The 18,051-nt window shown below is 41.4% G+C and overlaps 1 protein-coding gene across 4 annotated transcripts in view; it reads left to right on the forward strand.

Annotated features, from left to right (window-relative positions):
* The window catches only part of GEFmeso (Guanine nucleotide exchange factor in mesoderm), a 28,142-nt gene extending 10,170 nt beyond the window's left edge, over window positions 1–17,972 (forward strand). The window contains exons 1-14 of one of the 4 annotated variants that reach the window (XM_066741347.1): window positions 2,151–2,205; window positions 10,754–12,360; window positions 12,452–12,597; window positions 12,670–13,033; window positions 13,111–13,274; window positions 13,355–13,575; window positions 13,659–13,756; window positions 13,830–14,097; window positions 14,181–14,528; window positions 14,601–14,696; window positions 14,778–14,907; window positions 14,976–15,142; window positions 15,215–15,313; window positions 15,421–17,972. In XM_066741347.1, coding sequence (XP_066597444.1) covers window positions 12,579–12,597; window positions 12,670–13,033; window positions 13,111–13,274; window positions 13,355–13,575; window positions 13,659–13,756; window positions 13,830–14,097; window positions 14,181–14,528; window positions 14,601–14,696; window positions 14,778–14,907; window positions 14,976–15,142; window positions 15,215–15,313; window positions 15,421–17,550 — 4,104 coding nt within the window. In that variant the 5' untranslated portion in view covers window positions 2,151–2,205; window positions 10,754–12,360; window positions 12,452–12,578 and the 3' untranslated portion in view covers window positions 17,551–17,972. The other 3 variants (XM_066741355.1, XM_066741365.1, XM_066741339.1) reach the window with 3 other exon arrangements.
* Window positions 17,973–18,051: the final 79 nt, after the last annotated feature.

Genomic DNA, 18,051 nt, shown 5'->3' on the forward strand with positions numbered 1-18,051 from the left:
TAAAAATTGAGGAACGTCGAGTGCGAGATGACTCGGGCCATCTTCTTCGGGTTTAGATATACGAAATTGTCATGCGCTGTATTATTATAGATGCGTATACACCAGTGGATGACTCGTGTAAATAGACGAATGAGCATATAATTACCGGAACACTCGAAAGTAATTATATATATATAGACGAAGACAGATATTATCTTCACCGAAACGGGCACGACGGTTTAGGCTTCCCGAAGCGCTTCTGGGATCGGCGCAGCTCGCTTAATGAAACAAATTTCATTATCCGTATATATTTTCCTCTGGATTAGGATTGCAAATCCAACGCCGAAGCTAATTAAGGACTCGGTGCAGGGTTCACGCTAATGTCGGATTTTGCATACTTCGGCAGGATCTGTGCATGGGAAAAGATTGATCGAAATGCGACGTGCAGCTCATACCTAATTAACAGCCAGCCAACGATAGAGATATCACAACATACCTTTTCAAACGTCTAATTAAAGCACGAATAATCGTATATTGGGACATTGAAATTTTTAGGGGAATGCAGGGAGCATTCATAGGGTATATATGAGTAATCAGCAATCGCACGGTTCTACGTTAACTCGATAATGCATGTAACACTGCTATCTCGGATCTTGCACGACTGTCTTTCACGGTTTATTGTCTTGATTAAAACCGCTTAGTAGCCGGAGGTGGCTGGACACGCGAAGTAATAATAATTTAGACGATTGATTCATTCCACTGTAGGAAGTAAAATGTGTATATATATATATATTGAAGTTAATCTTATATGTTATATTATATATATATATATATATAGAGAGAGAGAGAGAAAGATTGATATATATAAATTGGTTCTAACTTTCGTAATAGTATTTAAAAATTGCCACTCGATCGTCTTTTTTTCAGACTTGTTTCACTTTCAATAATGCATCAATTAAATTTCACTAATCAGTTTGCGAGACTGCGTTCGTGCGAGGAACGATATGGTACACAGATATGGATTAAAACCAAAATGCGTTTCTATCGTTATTCCGTGAAACCCGTATGGACTCGAACGTGTTTAATTTATTAGCATAGCAGCAGCGATAAATTACGTAAATATCAATTTGTGTGGGTCGCCCTGCGTAATTCCAGCTTGTCAAAGCTTCGAGAAGGAAATTTGAGATTGCAGGTTAGAGCCAAACGTTTCTGTAGGATCCTGCGATTCTCTTCTTCTTCCGTGTGTTAAGATATGATAAGGGACTTATCGCAGAATTGCACTCCTCGATTGGTAAAGTCATTTCGACTGCTATGAAGCATGATTCTGCAAAGCTGAGCATGAAATATGATTTCGAATGGATAGAAAGCCGAATGAAAAATGAGTAATGATCCGCGCGGTGGGTTGATGCTGGCCGCATGGCAAAGCGAACGATGATAAATTTTCATTAACGAAACACGAAAGCTCGATCGATATGGCCATCCCGCGATTTGACTTCTTTTTAAATTTAATATTCAAGTTTCAAGTCATGGAACTATATATCTGTGCCAAACGCACGGCGTGGAAAATTAAATGGGAAATTGAGTCGTTATTTTCTTGGTAGAGAGTAGTATATATAAATATTGTTTGGAAAATAAAGAGTGGATTTAGTTAGAATTTAAAGGAATTTATTTCTTGCGCTGTATTCTAGTAGCACGGTCGATTTTTTAAGGTTTTTTGTAGCAATCCGGCGCGGTCAGATGTTGTTGTCAGTTCAAGTGAGTCGATGACTGCAACGGAAAAGATGAGAGGGGGGGGGGAGGCGTGGAGTAGTGGCGCCATCCATCGTATTTCATGTTCGTCCACTCTCGTGACTCGCCGTCAACGGCAACCGTAACCACGAGCCACTTTCTGCCCGCAGCACGTGCACTCTCACGCTCACTCCCGCGACACATCTCGATAAGCCAATTGAAAAAACCATGCAGGACCCTCGAATCACCATAAATGCGTAAATCGATTCGTTAAATTTGATGTGCAATTGATTTCATCGATAATATAGTGTAACCTTGAATTAATTGAATAATAGTCGGACGTGGTTCAGTGAACCCTGCACGAAATAAGTTTAAAGTTTTTCTCATAGAACTCTCAGATTATCGTTATTGTTAAGAAAACCAGCGTCGCATATTTCAATGTGGAATGGACTGTCTAAAACACTTAGCCAGAAAATTACCGAGAAGTCTTCTGGAACCGTGTGAGACCATTATGAGTGAAAAAAGCACTCGAGAGAAAATATAGTGTATACACAAGTTTCGTGAGTTTTTTCGAGCAAATACGGGTGAATCGAACCAATCCTAACCTGACTGGCCTAGATTCACGGGAAATCTTCCGTGTGTGCACGTATACTTGATGGTTAAAGGCGCCACAACGGATATTTAAAAATAGTCAAGATCAATTCCATGGGGTTTGTGATATAGGCGACCGACTAAAAATATATTACGTCGAGTAAATTTTAATCGCCAGGCCGCGTTCTTTTGGCTCGGTCTGAAAAAGAATTATAGCTTATGGACCCACTCGCGCTTAATCGCATCTAAACACGGAACGTTCCTTATTTACTCTCGAGTATCATATTTCTTCTTGTTTCCTACTGTTTTTCTAATATAGTCTAGATTGATTAAATACAGTAAACGTGCGACAGGGAGCAGTTGTAAATTTGTCTGTCTAGACGTAGGAATGACGGATTAGTTTAATTATACCAAATTGCAAGGAAACTTTATGAATGTTTAATAAGAGTGGTAGGAAGAGGTTCTATTAGTGCAATGTTTGAAATTCGTTTGTAGTGTACATACAAGTCGCGATGCCTGTCGAGAAATGTCTTATGTAGACAAGTGCAGTCTCATTCTGCCACTTGAGAAAGTTCTCGACACTTGACTCGCCTCATGCGTGAAAACCCCACGCCCTTTTTCGACTTTAAAGGCCAGCCAACGATCTTTCGACTACAGCCATCAGGAAAAGTGAAATCTTGCCCGCGCAGACCTTATTATAATAATCGACTGCTGAATTTTGTAGTAATGATTTAACGAAGCTGTAGGGTAGAGTCTTGTATATATATTGATAAATACACGGGGTCCCTATAAGAAAAAGAATAATAACAACTGTGTACCCTTCTTCTTCGAAACAGATTGAGAAGGAGAAAAAAAACCACAACAAAAATAATCTCCAGTATTTGAGAGCTGCCAATTCAATTCTTAGTATTTATATTGAAATTGAAGAGGGCTTAGGAGAATAACATCTGTGTATTCAATTCATCGCAGGATAAGAAGAAACGAAAAAAGAAGACTTCCAGAATTCGGGGACTACTAATTCCAAACTTATCGCATATATACATTGACATTGAAAAGGGCTAGGAGATTATTACAAACGCAAATGCTGCCTCTTTACCGTTGGTCGGATCGACTTTCTCGTTGCGGAATGAAAATGGCGTGTACAACGCGTCCACTTCCAGTCTATATATAGTAGCGAGACGCGCAATGCACAGGTATAATCCTCGACGGGTTCCAGGCAGCCTCCTTCGAAGAATAATGATGTGCATAAACCGGCCAGACAGTTTCCGACGTTTACTTGCACAACAGTGCCTGATGTGTATATGTGTTGCGTTGTGACGTGTTGCAGTGTCATCCAATGAAAACTCGCGAGGAGCCAAACATCGAAAAATTCATTTTCAGGCGAAATTCGTGAGCTTCGAAGGATTCGTGGCACGTAGCAGGAACGATTAAAAATTTGAGTGGTTAGTCGCGTTTTTATGGCAGTCGGGCCTTTGGTGAAAGGAATGCGTCGTCGCCGGCTCGCGCGTTGATCAGCTGCACTTCCGCGCGCGAGAAATAATCGCGCGGTGTGGCATGCAAACCCGGCCGAGGGCGTTGATCGATCTGCCAAGAGAATAGAAAACGGATAGACACCCGATGTCTATATTTATATATATGAAATCTTGTGTACAGCGAATTTAATTGTATATATATATATATTAACGATTGAATTCTTTGGAAACGGTGTGATTAATCGTTGTCCCGAGCAATTATAATATATAGCGATACGATCGAGATAATAAACGACAATTGGTTTGTCTTCGTTTCTTCTTCGGCCTCTGCAAAAGCGCTGTGGCTGCGGCTGCGGTTGCGGTAGTGCGTTTCTCCGATTATCGAATGACGAGCGAACGAAGCGAAGCGTTCACCGAGCCAGTCTATCCGCGAACTTTCACTGTCAAGCAGGTAGGAAGAAACGTCTTCCGATTATTACGCGCAAAGTTTCATCTAAAATTCGTCTAAAAACTGTCTAAACGCATATATAATAATAACACGGTCGTTATACGGGCAGGTCTGTCGAGTATAGAGTCGAATAATAATAAACACAGCTAGGTTATGACAGAGAAAGTGAGCAAAGCAGAGCAGAATTGAACCGAGAGGCCTGCACCATTACTGCGAAATTCTTTTCTCAGGCCGGATAAAACCGTTATTCGCATTACGAATGTTAGCTAGCCTACGAGTTGATTCATTGCGCGAGTATATAAAGAGCGGAATAGCCACGCCGAGCTTGCACTACGTCCAGTCTCTCAGCCAGGATGGAGTTGATCGATCCTTTCAGGTTTTATAGAAATGCGGGAGTCTAAAAGGATCCGCTTAAACGGTACTATCAATTTTCGTCCAATTCACTCGATGAAATTTATTACAAAAATGATTTTGAGTTTAGAGCGGTCAAACTTGCTGTATATGACAGAAGATGGCGCCTCGAGAGTTTTTTATGTGTGTGTGTATGAACTCGTTGAGACTACGGTGTAAATTGATCAGTGTGGAATTTTCAGAATTATTCTACATTGTGGTTTGTTGACACTTTAGGGCTGAATATTCGTTGAATTTTCGGAGAACCTGAAGAACGTCCGAAGGATCTATAAAACAATCTCCAATAGCACAAATATCCTCAGGACATCCTTAGAACGCTTCAAGGATATCTATACATCACACTTACACATACCAAGAACGTCCCTCGAACATCCTGTGCTATCAAGAATACCACTACTTTTAATCCAATTTACACACTGAAATTTATCATAAAAATTATTTCAAAATTAAACTTGCTTCATAAGAGAATGTAATTAGTGTCATACATATATATATATATATATATATATATATACACATACCATCGAGACTACAGGGTGTACCTCTCGATGGAGCTACGTGAATTTCCCACGCATATTTCAAAATAGTTTGTAGAGGCTCCAGGACTATACATCCCATGAACTTTTGGAGAAACGCGAGGTCGTGTCACTAAAACTTATATTACTGATCAGCTGTGTGGAATTTCCAGGCCTGTTTCAACGCGCTTTGCTGAGACTGTAGGACTATTGTGAGATCATATGCCATTCGCGTGGCGCCGTATAGTCGCGACGAGGATCGTGATGCACGCGAATTATGAATAGCCGGGAAAGGTTAAAATCACCAAAGATCCATTTGCTCACGGGAGTATAACGCGCGCGAGTAACGGTTTGCCTTGTATGAAAAAACACGCAGGAATATCTCTCTCTCTCTTGCTCTCGCCAAGCAAGCCACGGATTTAGTGGCACGCTTAATTTATTATGCGCTGATCAATTAGCGTTGCTCGTTTCTACAATCCGAGTGGGAGGTATAATGATACGTGATTATGAATTAATTTATGGCACGCCTGGCATTCGCCAGTCGATCTTTGCGTGGATTTAATCAAAAGCAGTATAAGTTCAAGTTCATCGTAGTGTGATGATTATGAACTTGTACATTATAAGTTATGATGATTACCAGCGCCAATCCTCGAACCTTATCGATATAATAATTGCACTTGGCTGGATTCTTATAGTCAGTTGATTAATTCTTTTTATTCGCTTCGTTATAGTTTCGATTCGATGTGTATAAATGCTGGAAGTTCGTCAGTCGTTCTTGTTTGATCGAAAATAAGTTCAAGTTCTTCGTAATGTGATGATTATATACCAATGCTGATGCTAGGAATTAATTTATATATAATAAAATCTGACTAGATCCTTGTAGTTGGTTAATTAAATCCTTTTAGTCACTTTATTATAATTTCGATTGGATTTGTGAATACTAGAAATTCGTCAGACAATTTTACTTGATTAAAAGCAGAATAAGCTTAGGCTCGTTTTAGTGTGATGATTGTAGAGCTGGTGTACGATAAGTTACGATGATTGCTCGTACCAATCCTTAAAATTAATCAATATAATTAAAATCGATCAGATCCTTGCAGCGAGTTAATTGAGTCTTTTTAGTCCATTTTTTATCATTTCAAATTAATATAAAAATACTACAAATTCGTCAGTGAATTTTACTTGATCATAATCAGTACAAGTTCAAGTTCATCTTAATGCGATGATTATGCAGACAGTATATTATAACTTACTACGATTATAAATACCAATCCTCAAAATCAATCAGTATAATTAAACCCAACCATATCCTTACAACGAGCTAATTAACTCCTTTTAGTCCTTTTTTATGTTTTTGAATCTAAATAAAAATACTAGAAATTCGTGAGTCAATTTTGCTTGATCATAATCAGTACAAGTTCAAGTTCATCTTAATGCGATGATTATGCATGCAGCTAGTATATTATAACTTATTATGATTATCAATACCAATGCTCAAAATTAATCAATATAATTAAAGCGAAGCTGATCCTTACAGCGAGCTAATCAACTCCTTTTAGTCCCTTCTTCATATTTTCGAATCGATATAAGAATAAGAATACTTGGAAATTCTATGAATAAACTGCTGCAGCTCTCGTCTCATGTCCAGTTTCCCGGAGGCTGGCCGAGGAATTCCTGTCTTACCGGTGTGTGGCTTTGCTCGGCTGTTATATAGGCTGGTCGAGCGAGTGACGTGCGGGATATCGCACTATCCAGCCAGGGAGCAACGTGAGTCACCGAGACGAGAGCCGAGAGTGACTGGGCTCAGGGCTGGCTGCCTTGTTGTAATTCATTGCGATGATTTAACCCCCACCGTGCCGCGCGTACCAGCCTTAAGGCTCGCTCACACCGAACCTGAAAAATGCACCTTTTCAAGGTAGAAAGCGAGCGAGCCTTCGAACATTATCTCGTGGAGATAAAACGAAAGAAAATTACTTTCCCTGCTATACAATCATCGCAGATCGCTGATTGGCGATTGTCAGTGCCTGTAAACGTCTCTTTAACAAACAAATCTCCAGCCTAGCATCGATAATTTATTACACTGCTGTAAATAGCGAATTATTAAAACCGATTTTCTCTTTCCGTCCGGAAACCACCTGGGGAACCATGCACGAGTATGGTCAAAGTCGCCGGAACAATGACTGAGAATTCGAGGAACGGAAGAATTTCGCCGAGTTTTTAATTGAATTTAACAAAAGAAGCCTCCCAAGTGTATCCCATTTTTGGTCAGTGAAAAACGTGGGAGGGTTCGAGGTAATAAAGAAGTGAGAGGAACAATGGGTGGCATTAAATTAGACTTTAATTTCGTGTAAATGAAAGCACACCACGTAGAGATCGAGAGAGAGAGAGAGAGAGAGAGAGAGAGAGAGAGAGACTGGAGCGTAGCTCGCACTAGCAGATACGGTGTGAACGAGGCAGGCGAGCAATTCCACTCCATCCCGTTCGGTTCCTGCCTGCCTCACTGGCTGACTGCCTCGCCTCGCCGCTGCATTCAGCGAGTGAGTCCGACTAGCCCGAGCGAGCTCAGTCAGTTTCAACGCAACTCGCGCCTCACTACTCTCATAGCTCTCCACTCTCGGTTCTGTTCTACCTGTTCCTCCGACGGACCAACCGTCAACTACCTGACACGCTCCTCGACAAATACCACGTGCCTGCTATTATATATATATATATATATATATATATATATACGCAAATTGGCCAACATTTCTTCAATCGTGGCCGACTCCACCTGCACCGGCCACGAAAATATCGAGAAAGAGTGTTAAAGTGATCGGATGGAAAATTTGAGTGATAAAAAGAGAGATTCAACTTTTCTACTTCTTGTCCTGGAATCGACGAGCCTTTGATCCAGTTTCAGTCTTCAGGTACAACCAATATTTTCATATATTTTCGTTTACAATCCTCGACTCGATCCAGATACCGATCAATCGAGATTTTTCCAAAGCCAAGGATGGCCGGTGTAGCCGAAGAGCAATTCGCGTGGCTGAATTCTTCGCGAGAATAATAATGGCGAAAGTTTAGCAACTGTGAGGAAAATGGTGCGGAAAGACTTTCTGATTTCACCTGGTAGGTTAATACGCGAATCGCTAATAGCGCAATTAATAAAGTGCAATTAAGAGTCGAGCGCGGACTGAAATGGCTTCACATTAGCCGAGAAGAAAAAACTTAGGAAGTGGGACACGGCGAGTCTCCTTGTTAGATTTACTAGTTACATTGTTTAAGATGACTCACTGCGCTTGCAATTTCTAATATCTCCGCATTCCCTTTTTCTGTATCCTCTCTCTCTCTCTCTCTCTCTCTCTCTCTCTCTTTCTGCACTGCTATATATATACAAAGCAATTTATATACAAAGCAATTACCGATTTCGTTGGAATTCTTTTGGAATTCGCGTCAAAGTTTCGGAGAAACGAGTAATTGGAGGTTTTTTCTCTTATTCATTGAGGATTTTCGAAGCGAGCGTTGCGCAACTTTATTGACGATCCGAGGTTATCGAACAGCGTAAATAACGAACGTACAGTCGCGAGCGCATTATGCGACTCGAGTGGAACGTTGCGCCTGGCATTGGTATGCGCGCCATATTTTTTGAGTGACGTGTTCCCGAGATCGAAGCCTATATAGATGCTAGCTTCCTAGAGCTAAATAATAGGCCACGATGTACACTGTGTTTCCGTGCGGAGAATCGTAAATCATTGTGTGACATTGAACCAGTTAAGAAACTGCGAAAAAAACAATAACGCTATAAAAGCTTCCGCTTACGAAAGGATCGGATCGGCGATTATACCGATCGAGCGATAATCGCGTTTCTTCGCCGGCAAGAATTTAATCAGTCGAATCGAAAGTGCACTGTAAATGCGGATTATTCACTTGTCCACAGTGTTTTTGCCTTTTTTCCAACTGGGGATAATATTATCAAGATAAGAATTCTACTTTTCTGCCATCTCTGCAATTCGTGGAACGAAAACACCAATAAAGCTTCTCCTCGATCGCATAACGCTAAGTTTTATCTGTTTGTCCATATAATCGTTACGTAAGTTCTTTAAGTGGAAAAAGTCAGGTTGATTACGGCACGTACCTACATAGTATTGTTGCTGGAGAGAATTGGTCCTCGATGGGGATAGTCCGCACCTGATGTTATTACCGTAGCAGCGATTCGATAAATTATTGCTGATTATTATCGCAAAGATCGTTACAGCTTTATTAACGAGGGGTTATTTGGAGCATGCGAGATAATTAGCGGTTCGGCCTCAAGCCAATTTGTCCGTGCTTGGACGAAAATATTTTCTTTCGTCTGCTTTCAGTCCGCGCCGTTCCACAGCCGTGTAATCGTTGGAATGCTGTCGGGTGCCAACGCATTTCCGGGTGCATCTCTGCGAGAGCAGATAAGAGATACAAAAGGCCAACTGGAATTTCGTGTACAATATACTGTTTCTTGTTCGAAGGGCATTTGTCCAAAGACTGGATATAAATATTTGGTGTAAAATAAATAATCTCTAAAAGAAAGGTTTTTCTTGGGTAAATAGTCCCAGTTGTATATATACATGAGGTATAATTAATTATATAATTTAGTTTAGATCATTGTCCAAGGTTTTAAATTAGCAAATTTCACTCGCGGAGTTGGGTGGGGGAGTCCCGCGTATCGTGAGTGCATTTCCGGATGCATCTTCGCGAGAATAGATAAGAGATAAAAGGGCGAACTGGAATTTCGTGTACAATGTACTGTTTCATGTTCAAAGGGGGTATTTTTCCAAAGAGCGGATGTAGATATGTGGTATAAAGTAATCTCAAAATGAGAGCTGTTTTCTTGCGTAAATATTCGCAGTTATATATATACATGAAGTATATCTAATTATATAAATTAGTTTAGATCATTGTCCAAAAATAAGCTAATTTGACTCGGGGAGTCGGGTGGGGAAGTCCTGTGAATCGTGAGTGCATTTCTGGATGCATCTTCGCGATAACAGACAAGAGATACAAATAGTGAACTGAAATTTTGTTTGCAAAATATTGTTTCACGTTCGAAGGACATTTTTTCAAATATTGTAGGGTATGAAAATAAGGTTTATAAAATAAATCTTAGAAAGAGAGTTGCTTTTCTCGCGCAGGTAGTCACTTATACACATGGTACAGGTAATTATAAATTCGTTTAGATCGTTGTCCAAGGTTATAAATAAGCAGATTTGACTTGCGGAGTCGGTCGAGAGACTCCCCCGTACCGCGAGTGCATTTCCGGGTGCATCGGGACGGTAGATAAGAAAAGGGAAGTCAGCGAAAGTCTCGTTGGACAGATCGCGTTCCCTTCTGCTCTCGCTGGCCGCCCTCGCGCGAGTTGAAACGAAATAATATCGAGGTCCGTTCGTGGCAGTTCCAGATGCGAACGCGCTGATAACGCGGATAGTTTATGCTCCACTGCGGCCACCGTCGCCATTGGCGCTGTAGTCACGTCTGCACGAGTATGCTGCGTTAGAATTCCTATACGAGGACTTTCGTGCACGATGGAACTGGGTTAATCGCGATTTCGGCGCCAACATCGCTCGATGGATCTTTTTCAGGTATTACTTGATTTATAGGTTAGGTGCGCGGATTTCTATGTTTCTACACGCTACCGGCTACCCCAGCGCCACTTCGTGTCTCACAGCGCCATCTTGTTGCATCGATACGGCATCATACGTCTCTCTTTATGGTGTAACCTCATCTGACCCGTAATCAGCGCAATCTCGTTATCTGTCAAAGCTACCATAAAAACGCGAGGCACTGCTTCCTTAAGTAGTAAAAAGAATTGTTTATAAACGGTTGTAGAACTTTGCTTATGAAAGAAAAGAAGTATACTCTCTCGAACGCTTTGTGAACTCTTGCAGAATTTTAATTACATCTTTTGATAGCATTGAGAATCCAAAACGAACTCATTTTTTGTCTCATTAAGTGGAACTCCAAAAAGATTTTTCTTGATATCTGGGCCTGCATCCTAATAGCGCAAATACCCATACGTCCATTGGACATGCTGAAAGTGTTCTTTGGATATCGTGTGCCATGAAACGAGGACCTAGGATAAAAGTATGCGAACGTATTTGGATACAGGAGTTTCGATTAAATCATTTCCCTTTTCTATTGACTTTTTTCTGAATTATTATGAAAATTTTGTACTTGTCAGTCTTTCGATATCAAGTGGATAACAGTGATAATTAAAAATATCACGTATATTAATAAACAGGGCCAAAGAAAATTGTGCTGTAGAGAAAACTAGTGAGAGTCAAGTGAGTGTGGACCGGCTCCAGAAGTGACTCGTTGAATTTTTACCAAAATTTGACCATAAATCTTTAGAGGTTCGGTAATGCGTGACGCAACAATCCCGGGTCAAAGCTTAACCCGTTTCAAGAAGCTCATCCGGAGCCGGTTTTTCCATTGCTCCTCCCACCCATCGCAATATCTACTCTCGCATCTTAAATATACACTCCGACTCTATTTCATTTCATGTGGAACATTTCTTTCTATACGATTTCATACAAGGTTTCGCATTAATTCATTGTCAAGCCACTTTCTAAATTACGTGACAATTATTTTGTAAACACGAAGACTGGAAACTGTTGATCAGCGATTGTAGTTTACGTCGCAATCGATTTGGGTCATCGGGGATGAGTAGTGCGTGCACTTGAAAGAAATTTTAGATATTCAATCCCGGCCTGAGTGACGATGATAAAAAGTAGTATAAATATATGTATATGTATATCAGTAAAGTGCTGTGTCGACAGAGTTCAGTGTACTTGAGCTACTCAAGCGCGCTGCATGTGTTCGACCTATCGAAACGATAATTTCGTCTCGATCGCAAGTGCAGTGGTATAAAATATCACAATAATAAAATCCAGTCTACCTTGACGAGTGATAATAGTGGATTATAACCTTTGAATTATTGATAGAGAGAAAATAAACAAAGAAGCCCCTTCTTTTCAACCACAGATTTTGAGGTTATGATACATGTTCGAAGCCCAAGTGAGTTAGTCGAGTGTTAAATCATTCGTCAGTATCAGTGACCGTAACTGTGGAATGTCCAGAATATATGTATATCCCCGGTGGAGATGGCACCGAGCCATTTTCCTCGGTCAGAGATTAAAATCGGCATATCTGGAACAGAATAATATTACCTTCGGTTATAGTCTGCCGGAACAATGGACAAAGCGGGGTATAATGTGCTGTGCATGACTGACTGCTCGTTGAGAAATCAGGCAAGTTTTATTAGGGGAATAAAGAAAAATGCTTACGTTCCCTATTAGGTCGATTGCAGTCAAGTGCAGAATGATGAAGAAAGGCTTAGCGCAGATGAAAGCGGTGCTTGATTGGCATCCGGTCGTTCCAATCCGGACGGGCCAAAATAGTTGCATGCAGTTATAATTATAGCTCATGCCTGCCCCATTCGAACGTAATATGCGTGCGCTAGAATAATTTCTCCAAGGCATATTAATCAAAGACTAACGCATTTTGCTTTGATCAGGTACAAGTACGGACCTGGTGCCTCAGCTGTTGGGGATGTTCGACGAGCTGGCACGCCGCAGCAACGTTTATGGGGAGCATGTAGTTCTGCCGAGTACCTGCAGCATACCAGCGGCCCTCCAGAAGCGGTTGAGCCTGGTCCCACTCCCGCATTCCCACAGGAGCTCCATATTCGGTCAGCAGCAGGTCTGCACCGAGGCAACTCGCCACCAACGCAAACACAACATCGACGAATCGACAAACTCGCAAATGCCCAAGGTCAAGGGGGATGGTGAGGAGCTGCACGAGAACCACGAGAAACTCCCGTACAGGAGGAACGACGACGAGGATGATGCTGATAATAACAACAGTCTTTCTCCGCTCAGGTTTGTATACGAAGATTGCTTATCACGACTGATTTCTTTTGGAATTATTGATTACATTTGTCGACCCACTCGTGCAGGTACAACAGGAGATGCAACAGAGCGAATAGCAGACCCCTCTCCGGAAGTTCTATCGCTTCCAGTACGTCATCCAGCGGTTGCAGTAATCAGGGGAATGCTACCACTGCCAATCCCTATTTGGCATCCGTCGAATCGCTGGCCGATACGTGCGCCAGTTCCCAAGGTACGTCACACGAGAGCTCCAGCTAGATGATAAAAACGCAATACATGCTCGAGAGATTTATATATACGATTATTTTTAAGGATCGGGAGACAGCGGAGTGGTAACGGTGAGCGAATCAAGCTGTAGGATCATAACCAATGGACCTAATGGACTGCTGCAAAGAAGGGATAGTATGGATGGGAATTTTTTGTGTCATAGACCACGTTACTGCGATCCCCATAGGAACCCTGTGGAAAGGGTCCTTCTGGAAATTGTCGATACAGAAGCCATCTACGTTGAGCACTTGCGTCAGGTTATTCAGGTAATCCTCGTGTGCTGAATTTGTTTCTCTCAATTTATTTTATCTGGTATAACTATATACAGTAATGTCTATTATAATCTCAGGGCTATCTGATCTTCTGGAGAGGTGACTCGAGTTTTATGCACCAATTGCAACTCGGAGATCTTTTTAGTAATATAGAAGATATTTTCCAATTCAATAGGTAACTTTTCATGTCAATGTAAAAATATCCTATTTGCTAAAAGTAGATTAATTGTGTGTTTATATGGTTTTAGAGAGTTCTTGAGCGAGCTTGATAATTGTGGCCTGGATCCTGTTTCCGTGGCAGACACTTTCATCAAGCATAATTCAGGATTTAAAGTGTACACCGAATATTGCACGAATTATCCAAAGACCGTATCTGTATTGACCGATTTAATGGGTCAAGAAAAAGCTGCCAGTGCTTTCAAGGAGCGACAAGCTGCCCTTGGACATACACTACCCCTTGGTTCTTTTCTCCTGAAACCCGTTCAAAGGATTCTCAAGTACCATTTGCTTCTCGAGGTATAAGAATCAATACCCCCCCCCCCTCCGTCTTTCTCTCTTATTTTTATACCATTACTTATTATTACTATTGTTTTGTTTAGAATTTATCGAAGGAGTATGTGGAAGCGGATTGCTGTTCTCGTGACAACCAATCGAAATCAGAGGGCAGGAGCGCTATCGAAGCTGCCCTGGCAGCGATGACAGGCATTGCACAACATATAAACGCGATGAAAAGGCGACACGAGCACGCGGTCAGAGTTCAGGAAATTCAATCGTTACTGTATGGTTGGCCAGGTCCGGATCTAACCACCAGTGGGGAGCTCGTAGCCGAAGGCAGATTTAGGCTGCGTGGAGCAAAAGCTCCTAGACACGCCTTCTTATTCGACAAGATGCTCCTCCTTACCAAGAAGAAAGAGGATGGACTGCTTGTCTACAAAGCTCACATTATGGTCAGTTATATATTTTCATAATTATAGTCTGGAAAGGGACGTTCGTTCTCATGAATCTCTTCATTCCCTTAGTGCTCTAACTTGATGCTGATAGAAAGTATACCAGGAGACCCTCAGAGCTTCCACGTCATACCTTTTGATAATCCACGCTGCCAGTATACCTTGCAGGTAAATAGCATCCAGCATAATTAATCATTTATTCCCCATCATCTTCTGTTCACCTTTGCTCATCATTGTCTCGCGTTACAGGCTCGTAATCTGGAACAGAAAAGAGAATGGACTTTGCAAATTAAGAGGGTCATGCTGGAAAATTATAACGCGGATATACCTTTGCACGCCAGACAATTAGTCTTGCAGATTGGACAAAGCCAACAAGAAGGTAAGAATAATTAAGGGAGGAAAAGAAAGTGTTTTTACCTAAAATTTTCTATTATTATAAATTTTCAGACGATCTTTCGATCGATCGGAGCTCGATAAAGAAACAACACTCATCCCCACCTGAATATCTGGAAAAACGTAAGCAGGAGAGAGAGAGGAGGAGGTCGGAAACTGGTCTCAGACAAAAATTGAGGAAGGGAGCTCGGAAATCCGACACCAGCACGGCCACCACCGAGGTATGGTAAAGAGAGTCACTGCAAACATTCTATAGCTCAACCCTATTATTATAAAAATTCTCACGCCTTTAGAACTCACCGGCTTCGTCCCGCAAAAGCCAAACCGAGGAATCCGACTGCAAGGAGCAGAATCTCAATAGGAGTTCCGATGGGCGTACTTTAAAAGTCAAGGTAACGTAGTGTACATTACTCGTTGATATAATAAAGATAAAGAAAAATAGAAAAAAACAATAATGGAGAACAGCGATTATTAGAATGATGGAAAATTTATTTGGCAGGATCGCTTTACGAGTTGGAGACGAAAATCTGAGCCAGGTTTTCAGTCTTACGTGTCCTTGAATCAATCGGACGAGGAGCGGGAGGAGGAAGAAGAGGAAGAGGAGGAGGAGGAGGATGAAGAGGAGAGGTTGAAGCCGCCTATGATCGAAGTGGAGAAGGAGAGCCCAACGGGTGGAGAGCTACAGGAAAACAAAGAAACCAATGAGAACGAGCTGGCTCCAACTCGTACCGTCGAGGAGATAGTGGGCCATATTCTGATGCAGAATCAAGAGTTCCAAAAATTGCTGGAGAAACAAAGGAACAATAGCAACTTGAACATCAGACAACAACAGCGTTTCAAGAAAAATAGAATTTCAGCAGACACTTCGGACGACAGCGATTCTGGATTCGTGGCAAACAATCGTTACGGCAGAACTCGAATAACCTGCAGTCGTGAGCAGAGATTGAACAAAGCGAACAATGCCTGGAACTCTTTAACGTCACCTGTTACGAGAGAAAATCACCAGCAAGAGTCATTGCGCTTGCTTTACGATAATTTAAAGAGTTCTTCAGGGAATAAACAGGTTGAGGATTCGAAAAAGGTGAATAGTAGTAGCAACAATAGGGTACACGAGAAACGAGCAATTTTTGAAGCGTTCAAAAGGCAGAGCATAGTAACCGACAGTAAAATAATTAAAACAGCTCTGAGAATCAGGGAGAACTCGAGTTCTGGTAACGAGGAAGCAGTTGAGATAACGTCGGTGGAGAATAATGAGAAGAATGAGGTGACAACAGCTGCGGTTGATGAATCTAAAGGGGACTTCGGTAATTATGATAATCTTCAGCATGTTTGGGATGGACTGCAGCATGGAAAGGAGGACGATGCTGATAGCCCAACTAGACCAGCTGTTTGGTTAACGAAACTTTGCGAGGGTCTGCCAACTCAGCCGCAAAAATGTGGCTCGTTACCCAGAAGCTTTCAGATCAATCCTGATTCTCAGCCTGGTAGCAATGCTCTGACTAAATCGAGATTTCTGCAAAGGGATGGAAAGCCAATGACCGAAAGACCTTTTACGATAGCATCCGACAAACCTGCCGAGATCAACTTGGAGGATATGGAAAGGTACGCCTCGAACTGTCAGCCGGAAGGGAGAATCGCCAAGTTTCCCACTTCCGGATCATCTTCGAGCTCTAATTTCCTCTATCCCCTGGACGACACTATCACGGATGCTCTGGCTGAGATCAGAATTACACCAACTACCACCAATATCCATCCAGATCACAAAATTTACAGCAGAGCTAATCTCTCTGCAGGTAACGCCATTTTTAAGAGCGTCCTTTCGAAAGCTGGTAGCAAACTGAACGGTTTGAGGAATACCATTAGTACGGAAACCCTGGAATGCTCCGAGGAACTTGAAAGAACCAAATATTTTCGGTCGTTGAGTAACGGAAAATTGAAACGAAGAAGCAAATTGAAACATTCCAGGGAATCCTCGGTTTCCGATATGGAAGAACTTTCTAATTGTGCCAATGGTGATCCGAGGAACTCCACTGTTTATTACAAGCAGGGAAGTTCTGGGCTGGGTGCTAGAATCGCTCAATCGGATTACGCTGATCCTTCTGTATTGTTCGGGGAAGCTACCAAGCGTTTGAGGAATCAAGCGAGTAACAAAAAGAGCGTGGAGGACGAGGATCCTTCGGATGCAGAGAGACGTGAGAGCGAAACTGACAGTTTCTATGAGAGGTCTTTCGAGACCATTGAAAATTATGCGGATGCGGACGTCGATGATGCATTCAGGGATTCAGCAATTTTTAGCGACGCGGATGACGTTTTGGTCATTCGAGCGCCGAATCCGAAGGATAGTCAGGTGAGGACAGCTCCTCCCGTAGCCAGAAAACCGGAACTATCAGCACGAATAACGCGAAATGGCAAATGCAAGCCGAGCGTTGCTCAAAAACCCAACCATCTCAAACTGAAATCCTTACGGGTCAATGACTTGCAGGGAAACTTTAAGGGAGAGACTTATCAATGCTCAAGTAATTTAATTCAGGCCGATCGGGAAGAGGAGAGGGACTTCTCGGCTGGCCAGAGTCAACCTGGTTGGGTTAGAAAAATTGTAGGCCAATTGCAGGGTAAAATTGAGTCGTAAGAGTAAAAACTCACCGCCATCTGCGCAGGTGATATTTTATCAGTCCTTCGTGAGAATTTTCCTCCTACTTACCATAATGGCTTTTTATCAATTGTACAAATATATTTTTAAGAGAACTTTTGTTCAACTGTTTTTTTTATAGTTCATACTTGATAAAATTATTTATACGAATAATACATTTTAAAATTTAAACTTTTAATCATCAAATGTATGTATCTTTGTAGCATAAATTGTATGGCTTAGTTCAGCTGGAGTTTAATACTTGTTTCTTGGTATTAAACCAGTCAATGTAATACTTAAAATCAATTTTTTTTTGTACATTCAACGTGTTTTTTTTGACAAAAGTGTATTCTATTTCATGTGTATCATACGATTAATTTTAATGATTTTATAAATTTGCCAATAAATCTCTTCTCAAATTATCTAAATAATTTCTCCTCCACTCATTTACACATTGGATTGAAAGAATGTTGTTTTATATTATATTTGACGTATGTTTTA

Source organism: Prorops nasuta, unplaced genomic scaffold (assembly GCF_024137725.1).
Source record: "Prorops nasuta isolate Cenicafe-Biocafe unplaced genomic scaffold, Cenicafe_Pnas_1.2 PNAS00002, whole genome shotgun sequence".
Taxonomy (NCBI): Eukaryota; Metazoa; Arthropoda; class Insecta; order Hymenoptera; family Bethylidae; genus Prorops; species Prorops nasuta.